Consider the following 25,386-nt stretch of genomic DNA (forward strand, 5'->3'; position numbering starts at 1 on the left):
AAGGCGAAAAATACCTGACTCTTAAAGTGTAACACAAAACAAATTCAACAGGTAGTTTCTTAAATTTTTACTTGCAGGGTCATTAAGAAAAAGAGAAATCACCCATTTTTAATGTCTCTTTCCTAAACCCAACTGGTGGCTTGTGAGAAAAATCAGCAGTATGCCAGTTGTTAGCTGTTAGTCATTTCCAGTCTTTTCACAGAGTGGTCAGTTACGTACTGTGTCCCCCATCTGCCCCAGGGAGCAGTTGGTCACGAGCTGAGCACAGGTCACCACATGGATTTGATCTGTAAGAACCCTGGCAGACTGAGAGGATTGCACTGTTTCTGACATGCTTGTACATCCAAAAAGAAAAACTGTCACACTGTCAGAAAAATGCATCCTCTGAGAATTGTTTTGTATGGTTGATTAGGAGCCATTTAGTTATGGGGTTTGATGTGGTTACAACACTATTGCACTGTGTACTGTAATCTGTAGGGACACAATACGCATTCAACAACAAACTCCGCCGGCAGTAGCTGCGTTCTCAATGAATGTTTTTTTGATTTAGATTTTTTCTTTTGACGTGTTTTCCCACATGACGTCAAGTATAGTAAAACAAAAGGGTTGTTTACTTGTCTTCCCTCCAATAGCTTCTGCTTTCTGATTCTTTTTATGGTTCCTTTTCTTAATTTTTGCTATTCTACCTCATATCCTCTTATTCTCCTCTATTTTGTCGTTCCTCCATTCTTCCATATTCATTAATTTTCTTTTCTGTTTGCCTGCTAAATTCTCATTTCCTATATTCTCTCTCCTCTCATCCTCAATTATGTATTTACTCATCCTTTTGTCTCCTTTCATCTCCCCTTCGCTCTCGTCTCTTTTACCTTCAATTCTTCCATTTTTCTTTGTTCAAATCCTCCTCCACACTGCTTCTGTTTCTCTTGCTCATCTCCCCTTAATTTTCTCTAGTTTTTGCCAATTTGTTTCTCTCTTTTTACTTCTCCCTCCCTCCTCTCTTGTGTTTGATTTCTGTCTCTCTCTGCCTCCCAGCCATTTTTCCCCTTGCACATTTCCATCTCGCTCTCCATAACAGCGTCATTAGCATTTTCTAACCGAGCGGGCTAAATTGAAAATGCTAAACGAGTTTGTTTCTGTGGTAATTAGCGGTAACAAGGAACACAGGAAGTTAATGGAAATGACTTGCCTCGTTAAGAGGCAACTTCCTGTTGCGCTGATTGAAGTTCCCATTTCAACAAACAAGGCGAACACATAAGACAGGACCCTGGGGATATGAGGAGGAGAGAACTATGTGTTTGTGTGTGTGTGCATACAGTATGTAAAATATTTGTGTGTTTACATTGTGTTTTTGTATGATTTAGTGCACTGTGTGTGTGTGTGTGTGTGTGTGTGTGTGTGTGTGTGTGTGTGTGTGTGTGTGTGTGTGTGTGTGTGTGTGTCTGTGTCTGTGTGTGTGTGTCAGTTCAAAATGTGTCTCCATCTGTGAGCATGTTTGTGTGCTCATATTGTGTAAATGTGCAGAATATGTATATAAACACTACATTTTGTCATGATACCTGTGAGAATAGATATTGTGTGTATGTTAGGCAGCATAACGAGCATGGTGGAAAATAAGATGAAAAAAACACATCTCTAGATATGAAAATATTTTGGATCCATTTACATATGTGTGTAGTCGTGTGTGTCAACGTACCCTTGTGGCAGCTCTCATAACAACAGGTGAGCGGAATTATTCAAAGTTAATGAGTATTTCAGACGGCCTGCTCTTAATGAAGGAAATGCATTACATTTTTGGACCTGTGAGATCACACCTGTTAGCTAACAGCTATCTGGCTGCTGTTATGCATGGTCTCACATCACCTCATCACGTAGGAGTGGGACGGGGCCCAAAAGTCATTCATTATTGTGAATGGACGGTTACATTTTCTATCAGAAATAGTCCAGGCTTGATACAAGTATACCAGTGTGAGAGTCTAGAATAGTGCTGAAAAGAAATGAGTAAAGCTTTCCACAAAGCTCCAGCAGAAACATCTGCAACCACACTGGGTATTTCCCAGTGACACTCCGGATATGTGAAACTGTTTTCATGCAGAGATGGTAACTGCTCAATCAAGTTCTCTCTGAAAAATAAGAGTAATCTGATGACTGTTTTCATCTATTTGTCTCCGTTTAAAAAAAGAAAATCTAAGCAGCATGCAGCTCCTAACTTTTAAAGAAACAGAACCTGAAGGGATCGCACTGCCAACATGTTGTGAAACATGTCATTAAAGTCTCTGAATTTATCACCTCACAGCAAAGCACACCACTGATCAAAAGTGCTACAATTATCAAAAATTGTGATGTAAACTGACAGTGGATATTAATAGTGGCATGCCACTGTTATTTCTGCTCTTCATCTGGTGTCGCTGTAAATCAACCAATGGTACTTAGATAATCTAACTCACCAAAAAACAAGCCTCCTCAATGCCTTTTGTCACTAATCACAGAGGAGATGATGAACTGGGGCATAATTTCTACTGGGGACAGGGGGAGGGGACATGTCACCCCCACTTTACTAAATCCTGTTTGTGCCCCCCCCCCCTTTAAAATTCATTTATTATTATTTTTTAACCGCACAGCATCATCGCCAAGGACGATCACTGTTTTTTCATCTATTGCTGCATGTTCAAAAGTGGTCTACATATGAAGAAAAAAAACAGTGAAATCTGCCTTTATTGCATTTTCATGAATAGAATAAAGCTTTCACAAGTCTGAACTGTGTTTTAAAGAGACTTTGGCCTCTCTGCGATAATCCAGTCCAGATTTGACCAGTCTAATTAGGTGGTTCTTTATTTTCTGGCAGAATATATCATTATGACCAACTTAATTATTTCCTGGATTTTGTATCACCATAGTCCCTAAATGTATGTGTAAAATACAGGAAATGGGATTCAAATCGATAACATTTTTATGGCAAAGGACCCCCCAGACCCCATGTTTTGTGCCCCCCACTTCTCAAACCAAAGTTACACCCTTGATAATGAGTGTCCCCATCTGTCATCTTTTCATTGTGGATTTGAGGCAATTAGACACCTACAAGGGATTACACACATTTTGAGACTTATACAGCACTAATTTCCCCCTCGCTTTGATCAGAGGATCTGAAATGTACTGTATTAATTTTATTCCACATGTCTATAAACTTTTCGTATTTTCCAATCATCAAAAAAAAATATTTTTCTCTTGCTCAAGCAAATCTGGTGTCTCGTTTTCATTTCGCCAGTGGCAATATTCAAATGCAACATCCAGATGAAAGTGTAGCCTAAATGCTCTTAATTTAATTTGAAAATGAGTTTTCTTTTTTTCTTTTTTAAAGATAAAATGCTCTCTGGATAAGCAGCGTGATATTTTTTTTTGTTTTTTCTGGGGCTATTATGTTACAGCTGCCTACATTTGCTCACACAATCAAACTCTAAATTTCAATCCAACCACACACCACACAAACCCATGCTGTGTGGAGGATGAGAAATTTAACACCCACACATTTGGGTTGGAGTCATAGTCGGGTTACAGAATGAATAAAAGTCAGTGTCGTTTTTTTTTTCTCGTTTTTTCTCTCACAAATATTACATCCATCCTGTGTTTGTGTGTGTTTGTGTGTGTGTGCATGGGCATGTAGAACTGTCAAGACAACACGGAGGGTGATCGGTGTGAACGCTGCGCTCCAGGATTCTACGGCGTGGTCCGAGGTTTCCCAGACGACTGTAAACCCTGTGCCTGCCCCCTTACCAACCCAGAGAACAAGTAATGTTTCTGTCTTTCTTTTCTTTGTTACTTGCATTCATGCCTTCCATCATCTTCTTATGTACATCTGACTGTTTGTCTGTCTGGTTTGCATGGGTTTTACATTTGATGCGAAAGTACTTTTCAGTATGTGTTGTCATCTGTCATTGTCTCTGTGTCTTTCTCTCTTGTATTTATCTGCCCATCATTCATGTTCTGACTCAGCACTTTTTTACACGCATATTGGAACTTACAAGTTACTTAAAAATTAAACTATCTGATGTATTTTGTCTTTTTTTTTTGTCTAGTTTTAGTCCATCCTGTGTAGCTGAGGGGTTCGATGACTACCGATGTACAGCTTGTCCTGAGGGATATGAGGGCAAATACTGTGAGAGGTCAGACACACACACACACACACACACACACACACACACACACACACACACACACACACACACACACACACACACACACACACACACACACACACACACACACACACAATCTTCCCATGAATAATTCAAACAGGATCAGCTCAAAAATCGTGAACTGGGTATGAGTGAGTATAACCAAAACATTTTTTTAATACAATAGGATGTAGGAAATATTCTACATATGTATATATGATTTCTCACTTCCTGTTTGTGCACTGTTGACATTGGCTTCATTTGTTTGCAGTCTCCAATAAAAGCAATGTGAACCTCTGGTTTGTAAGCAACACTATTCTTTACTCTTTCCTTCTTCCCATGGTCCCCCTGTCCAGGTGTTCTACCGGTTACCATGGTAACCCGCAGATGCCTGGTGGTCACTGTGAGGAGTGTAAGTGTTCCTTGTGGGGGGCACTTCCCGGACCATGTGACTCTGTCACCGGCCAATGCCGTTGCAGGGTCGGGGTATCTGGGAGGTCGTGTGACCAGTGCATGGAGAGGCATGTGTGTGGAGCAGCTGGAATCATCTGTAAGACTAACAAACAGCGTTTTGATCATTATTATCCTTTATGCTCTTTTTTTCTTTCTTTCTTTTTTTGTGTTCAATGTTTTTCTTTTTCTTCATCCTGGGTGTCAGCAGATTGAAATATCTGGTATAGAGCCTAAAGCTAGGACAGAGAGAGTGTGGAATCACAAGGACAGAAGGACAGAATCACAAGAACACTTAGCACTATTAATTGAAATAGAATTAACTGAAATTGAAATTATAACAAAGGACCTTTTTATCTAGTCTACAACAACAGAAGCTAGCACAAAAGTAGCTCAGATTTGCAACATAGGGTGCTACACTTAATGAACCCCAAAGACATCCTGCGTCTCTTTCCTCTGTTTCATTCTGTTCTCTATGGTGGCCCACCACCCAGCATAGGCACCTGATGTTGTGATTTTGACTTTATTTTGTCGATAAAATGCAAATGAGCAGTCAAAACCCTTTTCTGCAGTTGCCAAGGGAGACAGGGAACCGTGGCAGAAGTCAGATTCAAGTCATTTAGAAAATAATTTCAATGTCATTTGGAACTAATTTAAACTTAATATGACCATAATGGCAGGGCCAATTCAGTGCCATTAGCATGTGTAGAGAGAAGTGTATGTGTACAAGTGCGAGTGAGAGAGTATAGAAGAAAAGGTTGTACGGCAGAGGCTGATGTGAAATTGCTGCTGTCAGGTTAGAGAGGAAATTGCTTGCTCAGGTCTTTATGTGTTCAGACACGAAGTGTGTGTTTATAAATTGATAGTGCGAGTGCTGCACTGTACCCTGACACCAAACTGGGCGCCTCTACATCCAGGCTATAATCACAAGTCCTGATGGTTTATACAGAGCAGAGCGATCACACTGCTGTTCACTTGTTGAAGACTGATTGCACTCTCCGTTGTGCCTGTGCTCTGCCCCTTTCTCCCCATTCTATCAGACACAACCCAGCACTTTGGGAGTCTGCGGTCCTAAATGGGGCAAATGCAGGCAGGTGTCATCTCACATCTAATATATAACAGTAATTGCATACAAATGTAGCTTAATATCAGTAGGTAATGTTATGGCTTGTATTATTACATGTTGGCCATATCCAGATTAAATTTTATGCTCAAAGTTGCATGTTCATTTTCCAGAAACGGGAACATGAGACATGAACATAATTCCTATGATTTCAAGATATAGCTAAATACAAGTTTAAATCCATTCAAGATAAAGTATATAAAGTATATTGAAGCTATGTGATATGTTGCTATTCAACTTTAACATGTATTTGATGCATTTCTTTCTAAATATGCTTTAACTAAACTACAGAGCTACTATTTATCTTCTATTTATCTTCACCTTGTAAAGATCTACTTCAAATATCCCAAGTATACAGCAACATCATGTGTATAGCACATACTGGACAAAGGCTGTAAGATAAGTGTGTCCTACTTGCAGCTAAACAATTTTATAGAGGTTAAACCAAGTTTCTAACAGCTTTTCTAAAGAAGATAGACACAGGCATGTATTTTTGCACCTGTATGTTGTGCACGTGTGTGGATTTGCAGTGTGAAGCATGGTTTTTACTGAGCTGAGCCAGATCAAATCCTTTCAATTCACTGGGCTTTACTTTTGGCCTTTGTGGGACTTCTAGCTTTAACAGATTGTAAATAAAGTACTGTAATGATGTGCATCATCGGACAGAAAATGTACATCATCATTGAAATGAGCTGCGTCGTCGCTTTATCCCTTCCAGCTCTGACCATAACTCAGATTATGATTTATTGTATTGACGCTCTGTGGCTACAACTGTAGTAGTTAATGTGAGTTTCTAGATTCCAAACTCACATTTTTAAAGTTAAATATGAAGCCGAAATCTTTCAATCATTCTTGTATTTTTTTCTTTACTGTAATCTACTTAAAAAGGACCATCTGGCAAACAGCACAGGAAAGTTACTTTTTGCATTGAAACTTTTGATAACAAACGGTTGTGTATTGAAGTGAATTATTTCAGTTTGTGCCTGTGTAGCGCAGGATGATGTTTTCAGACTGCGAGGAAGTCAGTGAATACAACTCTTCATCACCGAGATACCTGAATGGCTTGGATTTGACAACAAACAATTTACTCCCACCTACAATGAATAGTACATTTACTGTGTGTTTGTTGAGAAAAAGTGTGTACATGCACATGGTCGCATGAATGGATTGGTGTAATTGTGTGTTCTGGTTTTGTCAGAGATTGATAGAGTTGAAGCTGTTTTTATTTTATTTTATTTATCTTTTGATTTCCCTTGTCAGAAATTTTAATTTCTGCAATAAATCAGCCTCGGGCTACAGAAAGAAAGAGAAATTCACACACATGCGATACATGAAAATGTGTATGCGAGCGTCTGAGTAAATTCCCTGATGTGTTTGTGCATTTGTGTGTGTTTTTAGCCTGCAGTGTGTGCTCATAATAGGTGCTTTTGCTTCTCCGTGCTGAATTTCATGCATCGGCAGCCCTGTCTTTCTGATGCCGGAGTCATTTAAACACAAACACACAAACAGTCAACACAATCCTTCACCGGTGCGTTGACAAACTCACAAGTAAAATACATGCACACATACACACACTTTAAGAAAAAGAAACACATATCCTTTATGAACATTCAAAGTAAACTAAACCTTTCTTTCTTCTCTTCTCATTCTACTCTATCTGTAAACCTCTCTTACCATCGCTATTGAACACTAGCTGGTGTGTAACTGTGTGTTTGTTTCTACAGCTTGTGATGATGAGTGCACGGGTCTGTTGATCAGCGACATGGATCGCCTGTATCGCATCATCACTGATGTCACCCTGACCACGCCCCTCCCACCACCCTATAAGATCCTGTACCGCTTTGAGAACATGACAGAGGAACTCAAGGTAAAATCTCCATCTGTGCAGTGACACAAGATCCATTCAGCTCGTTCAACCTGCTCCAGTCAGAGCAACGTTGTCATTAACATTACTCAGTTAGCTTGTTTTCATGATTTTCAAAGAATCCAATCATTCTTGAGGCTGTTGAGCATCAACATGTTGCAAAAAACATTTCATATCTCCATTTCCTGAACTGAACTATATTATTTTCATGTTAACCTCAATATAATTATATGATTACAATGTTTTGAGTTTTATCAGATGCTCTCTGTTTAGTTCTTTCTACCGTTCTTCCTTTCCTTGCTCTTGCCCTCCTTTCCTCATCCTCTACTTTCCAGCTCTACACCACCGAGCCACACAGTTCAAAAGCCTAGCCCTGGGCCACAATGTGTCAGACATTTCTCTCTGTAATTCCTTCATCTCTCTGTTTCTCTCCTGCAGCACATGCTGTCGCCTCAGAAAGCTCCAGAGAGATTACTGCAACTAGCCGATTCCAACCTGGGATCACTGGTTGTCGAGATGGACCAGCTACACAGCAGGGTACAGACACTTTTATTTTTTCTCGTGGCTCAACTTTAGTCCTTTCTCTGTCACAGTCTGTCTTCCTTTCACTCTTTATCCTTCTTTCAGCCTCTTTCTTTGTCTGTCTCCAACATAAATGAGATGGAGCAAATATGGGCTGTGGCAGGGACTGAGATCATAAAGGCAACACTTATGTACAGAGAAGCTTCAAAGACACAATTCTACCCATTTTTACAACAAACTGTGAATTGCAATCAGAGCAGCATGATGACCAACCATCTGCAGCATGCTGATTGACATTCAAGCCCTACATACAACAATTCAACCACTTTTCCAACATGCTGATTTAAAGTCAGAGGGAAAGTGGCAGCAGGCTGTGTAAGGTAACTCAGACATCTCAACAGCCATGCTCTCCGCTTCCTCAAAAGCACCACAGAAACCTCCTTGCTTATGTGAACATCAAACTTGTCAGTTATGATTGATTATTCTACACGGTTTCTACCGCTGTGTAAATCAATATTGGATACTGACACATCGCAAATACTTCACACAGTCTTGTGAAAAATCGTAGGTCAATTAAAATGTCTCTCTACTAATAACTCCCTCAGGAACATCCACTTCTACTGATCCTCTCCTGGTGTCTCTATCTAAAACTATAAGTTTACAGCATCATCATTTTAAGATTCTCGTCGTCTGTACTGCCTGGAGCTGTGCATTTTTAATCACAGCACAGGTAGACATCTGGCTGGGATGAGCAATATGAGGTTATAGAGATTGTTTAGGTTAAATTTTATGGTGGTGGTCACAGGGGCAAAAAAAGGTTATTTTAAAAATACAATTTTATTGTCGTACATCATCACCAGAATCATGTTTATACCACCATATGAACACCAAACAAGCAACTTTTTTTTCTAGATGGTCAGCAATTATTTTTGCATGTAAATCAGTCAAGTATATATTTGAGAAATAATAATGCATTTTAAAGTTCTATTTTAATTGTATTAATGTCACTAACTGCAGATGGTGATTGCGTGATTGATGATGAACATCTTGTAATCAACTTTAAAAGAGTCATTACCTGCTGTTGCCAGCTGTGCTATATTCATTTTTTTTTAAACTCTGACGGAAAACTGTCCACAGATTCCCAAAATGTGTGATGAGAGGGGAAGGCCTGTATTTAAAGTCATGTATCTTTGTAAGTTACACATTTGATTTGTTGATCTCAGACTGCAGAAATGCATAAACCTTAAACTTAACCTAAGAATACAGTTTGACTGTTAATTTGCATCCCCTCTCTTATATTGGATTAACATTAAGATGAGATCCCTTCATAGCTATTATGGAGGGAGAGGTGACCAATAACCATCTGTTTACATTGCACAGTATACAGTGCACAAAAATAGGCTTGAGACAAATGCTTCATGACACACTTAAAAACACAAACTTGTTTATCCAGCTGTGCGACATGCTGGTCAGCACAGATTATGAGCACAGAATGTCTAATGAGACTGTGTTTGGTCTGCAAAATGAAAAATCATTGATACATTATGAGACAATGGGCCCGCTGCTGGGCACAGTTACAAATCAGCCAGGTCTCATCCAAAAGAATATGAACAGAATAAAATTAGTGAGTATGAAAAAACTTGGACTGGAATCAGCATTGGCAGTCTGGTGCCATTATTTTGTTATTGTGTTGTACTTTCCATGTAGTTTGTACTCCACTCATTGTTAACATGGTCACAAGTTAATCAAATCTGAATCAGAAAATTGATGACTTTAGATTTAACAGAGCCATTTGTGTTTCCAATGAGACATCTTAATAACCCCTTGACCTTTTTCTTAGTTGAGCAGTTCCGGATTGTATTTGAAAAAAATAATTTAAATTTTCAGTAAACACCTGAAAGCAGTTTTTTGTCAGAATGCAAGAATCTATGATTATTGTATTTTTCATTTCACAGTTTTCAAACACACAGCACACACAGCTGACTTAACCAAATAGAAAAAAAACACTTTTTGAGTGAAGGAGACCTACAAATGCCAAATGGAGAAAAAATAACAGTCGTATTCCCACTGTCAAGCTATACCCTTTTAGGGACTGGGACCTTGACATGTGTTGACAGCAATGATATCACCTACACCTCATCTCTCTGTCTCTCTGTCTCTCTCTCTCTCTGTCTCTCTCTCTCTCTCTCTCTCTGTCTCTCTCTCTCTCTCTCTCTCTCTCTCTCTCTCTCTCTCTCTCTCTCTCTCTCTCTCTCTCTCTCTCTCTCTCTCTCTCTCACACACACACACACAAGCTAAAACATGGTCTTGTCAAATTGCAACAAATTGTGTGTTTTTGTGTGTGTGTGTGTGTATGCGCGTGTTAAAATGAGTGTGTTATGGTGTGCTTTCCTATCTGTCAACAATTTATCCATCTCTACTATTCCCAGATCCTCCTGTGTGTGTGTGTGTGTGTGTGTGTGTGTGTGTGTGTGTGTGTGTGTGTTAATGTGTGTAGTTTTGTTTTTTTTCTTTTTTTTGTCAATAATTCATTTATCTTTGTGTTTTTGGGCGCACAAGAATAACAGTACATATGTGTATGTAAGACCTTCATTGTCTTTTCATTCCTGTACATCTAAAAATGTATACCTCCATCTTTTCCCTTCCTTCCTTTGTTTGACAGAAAGTCAATAATATCTTCACTTATTTAGCATGTTTATTGTTTTATAACAGTGTTTGTTTTTCTGTGTGTGTGTGTGTGTGTGTGTGTGTGTGTGTGTGTGTGTGTGTGTGTGTGTGTGTGTGTGTGTGTGTGTGTGTGTGTGTGTGTGTGTGTGTGTGTGTGTGTGTGTGTGTGTGTGTGTGTGTGTGTGTGTGTGTAGGCCACTAAGGTGTCTGCTGATGGAGAGCAGGTTGAAGATGATGCTGACAGGATTCATAAACGAGCTGAGGACCTGGAGCAGTTCATCAGGGATACACTGCTGGGAGCTAAAGGTAGCAGAAATGAACACCACCTCTCCTCCCTTAACTGCCGCTGCATCCTGCCAACTGGGATTTCTGTACTTATCTGTCTGCTGTCTCACTAGTTTCATTTGTCATTAGAGAATATTGCATTATATTATATTAAATGTAAGAGGTCTCTGTGGGAAATTTCCATTATTACATTAGAGATGATAGGATATAGTAAAGAATATGAAAAGGTGAGTAAAAATCCAATGATTATTTATTCCGCAAGAATATATTTCAAAAAAGACTGTTATTAGATGCACACGTAGCATCTTCACAAATATTAGCATACTTAAGTGGATGCAAAACAAAAGCTATGATAGGACTAGTGGAATTATTACTGTCAAAACTAGTCAAGTGCTACTAGAAAATAAACATAACACAGGCCGTGTTGTTTACAGCATGTATTCCCTCATTTCTTTTAAGCACTGCTTCGAAGGAAGTGTGTGCTCAAACTGACATTACCAAAACACCTTTATGCTTCCTCGTTAGCCCACTAATGGAAAACTTAGCTTAAGCTCAAGAGCTGATGGCTGACATCCAACTACCAGCTGCCAGCGCACAATGCCAGCTGCTGGTGATAAGTGTTGCCTGAACAATAAAACCGCATCCAGCAGGCTGCGGCATTGCTAACTATGGTGATAAAGAGTCGCCCATCAACCATGATAATGCGATGCAGCGACTCCATTTCTATATTCTGTTAGCAAGTAGTTTGCAAGTGTCGGGTGGTAGTGCCCACGAAGGGTGTGTGTGATAAGAGAGGGAGTGACTGTGTTTTTTTTGCATGATTGAATGCAGCCATGCGGGAATGTAGTATATCCAGCGGATCATGAGTAAGTTGGGATAGTTGCGTCCTTTTTGCATGTCCAATACACAAACAAAACGAGGACTCACTAGAGCTACTAAAGATCAGAAACTCCATAGTGTACCTTTAATAATAAATCAATAAAGACAGTAATAAATGAATTGATTAATATTTAAGGTATTTTCAAGGCCTTACAGTGTAATCTCCATTTACACACATGTAAAAGTTTGTCACGTTTTAGTGCTTTTGTGTGGCTGTATATATCAGACATCTCTCCACTGCTTTGGGTTTTAATTCTGTCCCACTATACAGGAGAAAACAACATTCCCACAAAGGTTTTATCGTAGCAAAATGTTATGCTAGAGGCAGAACAGGTGCTTTATACTGGCAGAGGACTTGTCTCTGTGAGTTATCTGCACGTGTAACTAGCAGATAGCTGCACTCTTCATCTTCAGTATCCTTTTGCCAGTGCAGCTGCAGTCCCTCCCGCCCCTCCGCCCCCACATCAATGGCTGTGTGACCGACTTGTTGTGTGTATTTCTCTTGCTACACCTCGGTCACTCACAGTTCTTACATATACGCTCCACTGAAAACGGTATCAGTAAAGGCTGGTGGTAATTTCAGTGTTTTGTGCAGTGATTACAGGCCATCACTGTCCTTCCATGTGAAACCTAAGTGCATTTTTATTTTATTTTTTTTTTTACATCGGACAAGACTTTGCACTTTCTTCTGTTCGAGCTTTCTTTTCAGCATCTTCAGTCAGGTATGCCACCTCACAGGTCATTCCAACCATTTTGTGCTGCGGTTGGTCAACCTTTTCTTCAGCTGTGTAAATGGCTCACCACTTTAAATAAGGCAGCAGTGTCTCTTTTGAACACCACAAACCATTTTGCAAAAAAGGAATATATGGTAAAATAGTGCAACGTATCAGGAGAGAGAACTATTTTTCAATCCAGTTCATCTGTAGGTTTAAGTACAGAAACAAAGCTCTCTAGTAGTTCAACTCCCTCTTATGACATACACCAGCTCATTCTGCAGAGTTTACAGTCCTTAGTGTCCACCAAATTTAGTACTTGTGCTCCCATTGTTTGCCTTTTTCACATAATTTGCAGCACAAATGTGCTCCATTCTGCCAGACAAGACTTAAAAAAATGTGTATATTGGTGGCAAAAGTTATTTTGTATGATGTATCCAAGCTTGCCCTGCCAACTAGTGGTGAAATGTTTTTTCCACCTCCTGTGCACCAGTGATGTACAGCTGTGACTGTGTGTTCAGTGTGGTCAAAGGTTAAGAGTGACTTATACACTTCAACCCACAGAAACCAGTACAGCTATGTTTTTGCTCCTTCCAAAATCTAGTGAGGACTCACTCTTGAAGCTCCCTGCCTCAAGAGGACATTCGATGACAACTCACTTACTCACAGTTACTGTAATATTCTTAAAGTGCTCTGGAGCACAGCACTTGAGTTTTTTTTTTGTCTACTACAGCATACTTATCTGATGTAAATCAATTCTCTGAGTAATGAACTTTATAGTTTTACATTATTCCGATTAAATACTCCGCCCTCTCTTCTTAAATACCTGGGGACCTTAATATGCTGAAGACTGTATTCTAAATTAATCTTGAATACAGTGATAACATGGCGTTCGATCATTTGCAGAGCAGACAGTCACACTGAGCCTGATAGCATCCTGCTACACAACAAGAGCCACAGATACTAAACAACACACATTAGCTTTAATGCTAAAGTCTCCTTATCTATTTTACAATCGTGAACACGTCTTATCTTGCACCTCAATTTGCTGAACGAGCCACCAAATGAACATTGACGGTTTAAAAGCGCACTGCTAACATCAGTTAGGAGACTGAATAGCTAGCTTGTTGCTCAGCTGAAGCATTAAAAAGCATGTAAACACTTAGATGCAAGTTTGGTCTTTGAATGAAATGACATTATTTTTTACTGGAAAGACGGATGATTAAATGTCAGTTGGACTTGACTGCTCCTGGTTAGGCTCACCAGCTTCCAGCTATAAATGTATATTTAAATAACTCTACCTCCCCTACACTGATACTGTAAAAAAACAAATGTGCACTATGTAAAACTATGCAGTTCAAATAATCACTTATTTTCATTACCATAATTATTTTTTATGGTTTCTGGGATGAAAAGAAAGTTACCAAACCAACACATTCTGACTGGCTGTGATGAAACTGTCCTCTTCTTGTTTTTGCTCTTAGCTCTCTGGCCCTCTGCCTAATTACAGTGTGATTATGGTTGTGTGTATTTGTGTATGTGTGTGTGTGTGTGTGTGTGTGTGCGTCGACGTCCGTGCGTGTGTGTGCGTGAGAGAGAGAAGGAAAAGGAGTGTGTGTTGTGGCTCACTGGATGATTGAGTGTAGCAATTAGAGACTTAATTAGTGGCTATCACCAACACACACGCAATTACACACCGCATACACAAACACTGATGCAGATGTGCACACATTCGTACAACTGTACACACACGTACAGCCATACACAGACACACACTCTTGCACATAATGAGGCAAGAAAATACTGTACACACTTTCCTCAGTGTGTGTGCCCGTGTTTACTAGATACCATAATATGATTCCATCCACGTTTTAAGTGTTTAATTGGCTTTTAAATCCCACTATGTAATTATATGGCGGTGACACACACATTCACAGACTTTTGCAGACACTCACACACACATTTGCACACGTACAAGTACAACGTGCACATACTTATACACATGCAGTACAGCTGTTCATTAGCATGACGGCTTTAGTTCTGTCTTGGCTCTAATCACATCATGTTTACATTTCAAATGAGAGGAAATGCTGCATTGCCACAACCACACACACACTCACAGGCTGAGGACCACCCACCCACACACCTACAAACGTTCACACACACACACACACACCAATAAAGTTTCAGCTTTCTTTAATCATATCACGTTTATATTTCAAATGAGAGAGAACATCATCACAGACTCATGCCGCACACACACACACACACACACACACACAAACATGTAACGGATATGCACAACAAACTCTTTTTTTTTCTCTCCTCTGTCTTGCATAAACAAATATACACACACACACGCACACACACACACACACACTCCTCATTAAGTTCCAACAGTTTGAGTTTTATTCAAATGAGCCTTGGAGTGTTTTAGAGCAGTTTCATCATTGATTGGTTTGAGATTTCACTGCCTTTAATTTGATTAAAGAAGGACAAGCATACAGTCTGCCAAAATCTCTGGCTTTGAATGGTGTTAACAGATGTGTGTGTGTGTGTGTGTGTGTGTGTGTGTGTGTGTGTGTGTGTGTGTGTGTGTGTGTGTGTGTGTGTGTGTGTGTGTGTGTGTGTGTGTGTGTGTGTCGGTAACTCTCAGCATGTGTCTGTCTGTAAATGAGTAAAAGATCAAATGGTGTGATTCTGTCTTTTTCTCTGTTTGTGCCATGAAGCTCAGACATGCCAGTATATAGCACACAGACAGATTGTCCATCAGGACTGAATGTCTGCTGACTGTTTTTACATCTGTGTACAATTTTTCTAGGTAGAGATGATGTCTGTCTGTAAATAATAATAGCGATATTGTTCCAAATGTTTTAACATCTGGTTTGTAGATTTTAGTGTGATGGGATGCGGCATCAGTGAAACAGCAACTCCATCTATAATATTTGTTAATCTATTTTTCTCGTCACACAAAAATGCCCATGCCACTCCGAAACTTCACACAGTTAGTGACTAGTGGAGAAAGTTAAACATCTGTTAGAGAAAGCACAAGATATGCTGAAGACTAAACCACAGCTGAAAGAAAAGTGAATACTGTTTTCATCTCATCCCTTAAAATACAACTCCAAATTCATTCTAATGTGCCACTGTGTCTGGTGGCAGTCAATACTATGAGCACATATTAATGTTAATGTTATATGGTGATTGTCAGGTTGGTTGAGTGGTCAAGGTAAAAAAGAAGTTGGTCTATAAACTGTTCAAGAGTCTTAATTCTGACACATGCTGTTGGAAGCAGGAAGTGAACAATGGTCTCCTGCAGCTAAGTTCACTTTTTGCCACCTGTGGCCATCTATCCTACCCACCTCCTTAAAACAAGGAAAATGTCACCTTATATAAAAGTCACCGGTCTCATGGTGTCTAATAATGACGCAGGTGGATTTACATTGGAGTTAGCTAAAAGCCTGGTGCTCATACATGACAAAGCATCAGTATTTCAAGCTCTGACAATGGGAACAGGCTCAACAGTGATAATATTTTACGTCATGTGTCTCTGGCTTAAGTTCTTCAACCTCCAAGTGCCCCAAAACTCTATTAATGCATCTTTATGTAGAGCTAATCTATCAATGCTACTAAAATAAAAATAAAATCATGGCAAAGACACTTTTTATACCTGTACTTTTCTCTAATTTTCACAGTGGAAAAATCCTGATTACGTTGTACCGATGTTTTCCATCAATGCTCGAACAGATGCTGGAATCCATCCATTTTCTCTCATTGTTCAGTGTTACAACTTCATTGCTTGTAGTAACATCACAGCATTGTCTCTGTGCGTCTCTGTTTACAGACCTCCAGTTGAAGGCTGCCGAGTTGAACCAGACACTCTCGCGGAGAGATGGAACTCCAGACAAAAGCCTGAAGGAGATGAAGGAGGAGATCCAGGCCATGCTAGCCGAGATGAGAAAACGACAGCTGGGAGGGAAGAAGAGCATTGCCGAGGAGGAGTTGGGGTATGAACAGAAATGAACACACATGCATGCATATGCACACACAGGTCATGTTTCTTTCTCCCACACACTACAATAACTAAATACATTTAGCGAACAGAATAGTCTTTGTCTCACACACATTTGTGAGGATGCACACACACATGATGAGAAGAGTGTAATTTTCATTGATGACCTGACTGAACATTTTGGAGTATTTGGAGACAGGGAAAATTGAACTTTTGTGTTTTGAGGTATGTGTTTATGAGGTTTTTTTTCTCTTTTATTTGGAGTCGTTAAGTTTTTAGATTTCTTCATATTTACTTTTCCTTTTTTGGTTGATTTGACCAAAATCTATTTCTTACACTGTTTCAAAGGAAGCATACTATTTCACCTGCCTGTTGTTGTTTTTTGTGTTTTTTTTTCATTCTTACCTGTATGCTAATGCATTCACCCTGTGTGTCTGTAGATTGCATTTGTCCCTGCTGGGATTCATCCCCACTTTCTTGCTTGTTGTTCTGCAGAATGTTCCTCCACTAAACTATCTTTCAATGAACTTGCAGAGAGAAGAAATAGCAGGCAGACGACAGAATACACAGAAAATCCACCAATCCATCTACATTTCAGTCCCACCTTCTTATTAGAGACATGTTTACACTGACCAAATGACACATTTAAGTAGCCCTAAATATTCCAACTATACATACTATATTAAAATACCAAAGTGTTAACAATTTTTAGCTTCCTAACTACACATCATGGGTTTTTTTAAAAAAACAATCTCTTAAAAAGTGCTTAAAGTTACATTATCATTGCCTCTTCAAGCAGTTTAAGAGTTTGACACTTATTTAAATTGAAAACTATGCAGAAATAAAACTACCTTGTCAAAGCACAACATTGCACATCATGGTTTGCAGACTGGTTGCATTATAAAGTCATGCAACACAAGTGGGACTTTCTTTTTTTATTCATTTATGTTGACACATGAGACATAAGAGACAAATAGTTTGCATTGAACAGACATCTGATTGCTACATATCCTAAAGCCATGACTTTCTGCTCATGCTTTGACTGTTTCCGGCTCTGTCGCTCTCACTTATTCTCTCTCAACGAAATTTTGATTAAATTAGTAATCTATTCTCTTCATCCCCCCTTTGTCTCTCTCACTCTCTATCTCTGTCTGTCTCTTTGAGCAGAGAATGTTGACGAGGTCAATGAGTTAATTAAAAGTATCGCCGTAGGGGGAGAAACAGAGAGAGACATGAAGGTACAAGAGAGTGTAGCAAGAAGGAAAGTCACACAGGGAGAGGAGAACCACTGACAGATGGACAGACAGTTGTAGTGGGAGAGAGTAGAAGAAAAAGAAAGACAAAGAGAAATTACCCCTGCCACTGAATGACTTGTCTGTCAGGCTGCGGGCGATTATGTGACTGAACCCTGAGGAGAGGTTTCACTCAGAGCAGCAGAGAAAAAACACAAGCATCAACAAATGCTTAAAGGAATGATTCAACAACATGACAAAACAACTTAAGCACAGTTATGCTATTTGGAAACTCTCCTTATTACATATTTGACATGTCTGAAAACAGGGCATACATGCTTCCAATGTAATGTTTCATTCATATACTGTATTTCTATCTACTGTTATAATAGTCAGTTGGGTAATGGCTACATATCCCTCCTGTTTGTTTTTTACTTAGTTATATTCTCTTTTCTTGCTATTCCCCACAGGGTTCATTAAACTTTAATCAAATCCAATCATTACCTTGCATATATCCCCAGAACTGTGTGAAATTGTCCTCTGAGTGATGTCAACTGGAGGACACTAGATCCTTGTTGTCTTAATTAATGCTGAAGGTGAAAAATAAGACTCATTAAGGGACACTACAGTAAACATACGGTTATTAAACTGTTTTAAATACGTCCAAAGTGAGAGGGCTTTTAAAAAATTAAAGTGAAATTGAAGTATACATTAATAAGAACATTTGGAATGAAATAAAGGTTGTATTACAAATGCCCTCAGTCCCTCACTACACTCACAAGGGATATTCTTTTTTGCTGCATCACATCCTTGTACCATTTTTATAACAGCGTAGTTAAGCTATCAGTGGCTTTTCTCACTCTTTACTGCTATTCTGCCCTCCTAAACATCATCATATTGCATCTTGTAAGCCTCACCTTTACCCAATAAACCACCTGTAGGCTCTAAGTCTATATATGCTTCCCTAAGGGGGAGGATATTATCTCCCCAGTCACTGCTGAGCTGTTTGTTCTCATGTGGGGGGTGATGAAGTCAGAGCCTAGGTGTTAAATATGAACAATGAAAATATTTTAAATTCACAAAATAATCTATAACATGTTAATTGGCTGTCTGAAATATAATTAGGGTGAGAAAAGCATAGTAAAGCTGCAAATGATTGATGAAACGCCAATTTAGTAGTGCTTGATGACTGTTTAAAGATCCTTTTTGTTGTTTCTGAACTCTCTGAATTGTTGTATTGATGCATTAAACTGAATGCATTGTGGCTTCATCAGACACACACACACACACACACACACACACACACACACACACACACACATACACGCACGCACACACAAACTGACAAGGCTGATGTCTGCAGTGGTTAAGTTTTAGTTATTGTGTAGAATATGATTTTCTACCAGTTTTATCTATTGTTGTTATAAATATAGTACGCCATGCTGCAGTACACATTAGCCCATGTTGCTTTACCTGCCCACCCACTCACATGCAAACACAGTACACACACACACACGCACACACACACACACACACACACACACACACACACACACACACACACACACACACACACACATCATTGTGGCGATATTTGAAATGTTTTACACTGTCACAATTTAATCTAACTTAGCCTGGGGAGTCAATACAAGAAAATCGTCAATTTCATTCTAGCATTTCAACATTCACTCATAAGGAGTGATTATTGTCTTTTCTCTAGCAGAGGCTTTGTCATGCATCATAATAACGCTCCTCTCCTCTTAAGTTGTTGCATTCACATGTACCAACTTATTCCACTATTCCCCTCTTGTAAACCATTGATAGCACTGTTTTTAAGTGACCATAATGTAAATGTGAATAGTCTTAATACCTCTCCTTCTTCTTCTTCCAGCCTAGCAGAGGAGTTGTATCAGAAAGTGAAGAGAATGTTTGGTGATCCCCATCAGGCCACAGAAGACCTGAAAGCAGAGGTAATTATAACTCAAAACTTTACTTTTTTTTCTTCGATATGCCCTAAATGAATTTACATTAACTGAACGTTTTCTCATCTGCATCTCCCAAGATAAAAGGGAAGCTCTCCGACCATGAGGGGAAGCTCCAGGAGGCCCAGGATCTACTTCACACTGCCCAGGGAAAGACGAGGCAGGCCGGCTCACTGTCTGAACAAAACCAAGCTAACCTCACAGCTTTGGAGGTACAGATACACACACTGACACATAGCTATACACACGTCCTGATGCAAATTTTACAAGCTTTCACCGGCAAAAAGCAATATGCCTTAAGGCAAAATCATTTCAATGCTCATGGTCACTGTTTTCCCAAGTATGTGCAGTGTGCTACTATATAAAATATTTAGTACTCAAACTTGGTCATTATGTTATAATTTTACTTCGACAAGCAAAAGATAAACAATCATACTTATTTTACTCCCTCTAATTATTACATTACGTGTCAAAATCACAAACTGAGCTGCCATAGTTGATGAATGGTAAACATATTAAATTCCACTCTGTAATATTAACGTGCAAAAGAAAACAACATTGATGGTCAAGAAATCCAATAACTGAAATGCTGCAGTTCTTTTTTTTTCTTTTTTCTTTTTTGAAGATGATCTTTTTGCAGTTGTTGCCTTCATTTGACAGTTGAAAGTGTAGAGAGAGACAAGAAACAGTGCTAGAGAAATTACATGACACAAAGGTCAGTGTGGAATTGAACCAGAGATGTCGTGCTTTTGTGATAGGGATAGTCAGGACTCTTGTCAACAGTTTTTGAGGTAAATGTTTTAGTAAATAAACTGCTATTGAACAAATTGCAAGCTTGCAAGCTCTACTAAGTCATTAAATGGAGTAAACCCTGCTGGCTTGTGTAGGACACCAACCAAAGACATGCTTCTACTCTAACATATTTGTTAGGGTTAGGTTAGGGTTAGGGTTAAACTAATGCTGTTACACTTCTCATTGTAAGCATCTCTACATCATCATTGCTGCTGTCCTATCACCTCATCTCACATGTAGATGTTATTATCATTTCCTCATTTTCCTCTGTGCATATATGGGAACTGTTATGGGTGTTATTGGTAACAGTAGGTGGCAAAGGTTCACAGAGGAGCCCATGCTGTGGCCTTGCACATCAAATGAGCTGTTTGATTGGTCCATTTTCTATCGCCTGAACATGACATGTTAATGTTATGTCCAAACTCTGTTCAAGTACAAAAGAAAACAGCCAGGCAACCATTACTTGATGACATCTGTGAACGTTTTCTTACATACAAATTGTTTCCTGTGAGAAGAAGTACAGAGCCGTGATGCCAAACATTGTAGAAACAGTTGTGGAGTAATAGATTACTTTGGGAGTATTTAGCCCATGCCTCATTACAAAGACTTTTGGTTTTGGACCTAAAAACTCAAAGAATCCTTGAGAGTGAAAAATCTCACTATCTATTCATCTCTGACTCAGCCTATCTTCAGTTTCCTTTTAAGCCCTCTGCATGTGATTCATCATCAGGAAAAGCTTACAGGCAGCACAGATTCCTAACAGAGCAAAACAACAAGCATTTATCGCCAAGATTATTATACATGTCCTAAAGGAAGCATTGTGCAGTGATCGCTCACACATTACAGTGCACTCCTTCTCTATATCTGTCTTTATCTTTCCCTGACCCTGCAGTCTTTTGCTCTGTGAAGAGTAGCTTTGTGCAGTGAAGAAAGTGAAAAAGTGGAATATTTTCACACTAAGGGTTATACTGAGTTCAATTAATGTATCAGATTGCTAATTGTGTGTCTCTAACTGCCTTTATTGTTTTCTTTTTACTATAAATAGTTTTTATTTTTTATTGAATAACTGCTGTGTAATTATTTTAAGAACCAATGTTTCAATTTATATTTGACTTCAGCAAGCTGAGCAAAAACACTGCAACTTCCACACACTCTGATACTATTGTATATGGTTGGCATCCAAGTATTATTTTGAAAATACTATTACATAATTTCAGATTGCCTCATACTGTCAAAACGTTTCAGTTCCTAAATAGTGGAAAGGCAGCTTTGGACACAAATGTTCAATGTGAAATAAGCACTTTTCGACAACCTCCTAGAAATGTTGTTAAACTTGGATAAGACACATGTATGTTCATATGTTGCAACATATGGCTCATATGGTATGTTTTCTTGCAGAGGAAGCGTTCTGCAGTTAGCGGGGTGAAACAGGAAGCACAGGAGGTCCTTGGAGAAGGAGAACGTCTACTGGGCGAAGCAAACCAGCTTTCTGACAACATCAACAAGGAGCTAGAGGTGCTAAAAACAGCGTAGAGACCTTCATAGCAATGAATGCTAAAACAGAAAGTTATTTGAATGAGCCGGTCTACTCAATCTGTTTTTTCTCTTTCTATCTGTAGGACTTGGAGGAGATGGGAAAAGAACTCAATCCTCTTCATGACCAGCTGGATGTTAAAGTCACACGCCTCACCGATGGTTTGAGTGACGGCAGCCTGGCCAATCACGTACACGATGCAGAGGAACACGCCAAACAGCTGAATGACTCTGCCGCCCTTTTGGATGGGTAGATGCAGTAGAAACACATTACATTGACATTTTTTTTAAATCACTTATAGTCATTTATGAAGGACTAATATCAAACCTTTGCTTCAATTGATTTTATTGTTTTGATAATTATAAAGACAACGGCTGAAATGCTAACGAAGACATTTGAGAAAAATACCGAAAACCTGACAATCACATGATAACTGTTGTTTCTTTGGTCTTCTCCTCTCTCTCTTATCTTAGTATTTTGGCTGATGCTAAGAATCTCTCCTTCAATGCAACAGCTGCCTTCAAGGCTTATAGTAACATTAAAGCAAATGTTGATGCAGCAGAGAAAGAGGCAAAAGCAGCCAGACAGACGGCTCATGAAGCACTAGTACTGGTAAGAGGACACACATATCAAAATTCAAATAACTACTACCTACTTCTAGTCAAAATAGCTGTTTTCTTCAGGTTTTAATTTGAAAAGTATCCAGTTGTTTTTTGCTGTGTTATCAATTCATTATTACAAACACATTCTGGGCTCTATTAGTCTCCCTTTCCATTTTTTCACTGCACTCTCTATTGGACGATTGTAAAAAGCATTAAATATTGACTACAAATCTTTTTATACTGTATTTAGTCTACCTCACAGTTAAGTGTTTCACACATACATAAAGGTATTGAACACATACTGTAACAAGTACAAGCATTCTAGCTAGTATACTCTCAGCATAAGAGGTGGGGTGTGTGTGTGCTCATGGTTGTGCGTGTGTTTGTGTCTTGCATGCAGTAACAGTAATGTAAGCTTGCGCTCTCCATTAGTTATGGCTGAGAGATCAAAGCACATCTCTGTCCCTCTCTTCCCTTCTTTTTTATCCCTCTCTCTCTTTCACTACCATGACCACACACCTGAAATCTCCCTCTTCCTTTCCTTTTTTTTGGTGTGTATTAATTTTCTCTTTTACCTATTTCCCCCCTTTTTTCTTGGTTACATTTTCTTGTCTTTGATTTTTTTTCCTTTACTCTTCTTTTTCATTTTTCTTCTGTCATTTCATTTTATTTATTTTTTCATCCAATATTTTACCTAAGTAAGGGTCTAAGGGCAAAAAGAATATAGGAGTTTAAAAAGAGTGTAAGACAGTAAATGAAGACTAAGAAATAAAGATATAAGTTGAATTCCTTTCTTAGAATCTCATTTAGCAATGCAAAGTAGTTGTGCTTTGATCTTACAGGAAGGTAGTATGCAGATTACTGCACCTTTTTATGTATGGCGAAAGGTATTTAATGCATGTGTGGGATCCAAGTTTTTCCAGAGGCATTTTTGTTGAAGATTAGTGAAGTCACAGATTTTGCACTGTTACATTGTGTGTGTGTGTGTGTGTGTGTGTGTGTGTGTGTGTGTGTGTGTGTGTGTGTGTGTGTGTGTGTGTGTGTGTGTGTGTTTGTGTTTGTGTGTGTTTGTGTGTTTGTGTGTGTAGGCTTCAGGTTTACAGGTCCCAATGAGGGAAGAAGCTCAAGGTGCTCTTCAGAAGAGTCATGAACTGCTGAACCAAGCTAAGCAACTTCAAAATGATGTGAAAGGTACTGTAAGTTTACTGTATGTGTATATACTGTACAATATATGCATATACTGTATAGAACAAAGGTTACGATATTTTAAGCACTTAACTATAAGCACTGGCGGAGCCCTCCAGTAGACTCTATGGGTACTACTTTCCTCCAATCACACACACGTATTCACCCACTGAACTTTGTATAAATGTTGCCGGCCAATCAGGATGTGACTACCAGAATACATGTGGAGCCCAGTTATTCTGGCTGGTGCATCCTGATTGGATGGCTACATTTATAGAAAGTTCAGTGGATGAATACATGCTTGTGATTGGAGGAAAGCAGTACCCAAAGTGCCCAGTGGAGGATCTGGTCTGTATGAGATATAGACAGTAGAAAGATATATGCAGCCGAATAATTGGTGTAAAAGGAACTGTAATCGATTAATGGATTACAGTGTATAATGTATTTACAGTATAAACACACATTAAGTTTTATCGTTATCAGTGTCACTCTTCTTCTGGCTGATATGCCTTTTTGTCAGTCACTCTTCTTCATTAGGGAAGTAACGGAAGAGTTTTCATTAGTAGGCAGTCTTGGCTTCAAATCAAAACATCATCATCATTTACTTTTTGTGTGTGTGTGTGTAGAGAATTCAGATAGTGTGGCCGGGCTGAAGGGCAGAGTGAAAGCAGCGAGAGACAAAACCAAAGACCTGCTCAAATCTGTCAACGGAACCATGGCAACCCTCAACGCTATCCCCAATGGTATGAAAGCACAAATACACAGTGTTTGTGTCTGTGCGTGTGTGCGCGCGTGCATGAGAGAGAGAGAGATAAAGTGAGAATGGATCAATATCAGCGCACGGATAGAGGTCAGTTGCTCTGGTAAACTCAACTTGACACATGTCAGTACTCGCAGATACGCACAGAGACACACAGAAATGCAGTGCAGTGATAGGGAGGCTGCTGAACCGAAATGATACACATGATTGCATCGGGATCAACGTGCAGCTAACGGTTAAATGTAACTACTACAAACTGTAAATGGATGAGACCCAGAAGTTAACTATTTTCATTTTCAGTTCAAATCCCAGTGAATTTAACCCCTGTGAGTTATTACACCTTTAATAACACAACACTAACAAGTCACGGTGGGGCAGATTGCTACAGGCCACAAGATTAATGCGCTCATCTCTACAGAATTTACTCAACCTTGCGACCACATTTAGTTGTTTGAATGCAACGGTTATCCACCAGTGTGATCATTACGATTTCAGTCTAAGCCACTAAAAATCAGCTAACAGCCTGCTCTAAACCATATGATGTTTCAAAACAAGGTTGGTATTCATAGCATCTACAAGACAAATCCTGCAATAATAAAGGGGGAGCAGAGAGTT

General features: G+C 39.2%; 1 protein-coding gene across 1 annotated transcript in view; it reads left to right on the forward strand.

The window, feature by feature from the left end:
- lama2 (laminin, alpha 2) overlaps window positions 1-25,386 on the forward strand; it is a 189,317-nt gene that overhangs the window by 130,211 nt on the left and 33,720 nt on the right. Inside the window, exons 35-48 of the mRNA XM_062436956.1 lie at window positions 3,659-3,783; window positions 4,071-4,157; window positions 4,526-4,719; window positions 7,467-7,609; window positions 8,045-8,143; window positions 10,990-11,101; window positions 16,517-16,679; window positions 19,808-19,886; window positions 19,979-20,110; window positions 22,089-22,205; window positions 22,310-22,473; window positions 22,698-22,836; window positions 23,915-24,017; window positions 24,638-24,754. Of these exons, the coding sequence (XP_062292940.1) occupies window positions 3,659-3,783; window positions 4,071-4,157; window positions 4,526-4,719; window positions 7,467-7,609; window positions 8,045-8,143; window positions 10,990-11,101; window positions 16,517-16,679; window positions 19,808-19,886; window positions 19,979-20,110; window positions 22,089-22,205; window positions 22,310-22,473; window positions 22,698-22,836; window positions 23,915-24,017; window positions 24,638-24,754 (1,774 nt within the window). The remainder of the gene's footprint in view (window positions 1-3,658; window positions 3,784-4,070; window positions 4,158-4,525; window positions 4,720-7,466; window positions 7,610-8,044; window positions 8,144-10,989; window positions 11,102-16,516; window positions 16,680-19,807; window positions 19,887-19,978; window positions 20,111-22,088; window positions 22,206-22,309; window positions 22,474-22,697; window positions 22,837-23,914; window positions 24,018-24,637; window positions 24,755-25,386) is intronic.

Source organism: Scomber scombrus, chromosome 17 (genome assembly GCF_963691925.1).
Source record: "Scomber scombrus chromosome 17, fScoSco1.1, whole genome shotgun sequence".
Taxonomy (NCBI): Eukaryota; Metazoa; Chordata; class Actinopteri; order Scombriformes; family Scombridae; genus Scomber; species Scomber scombrus.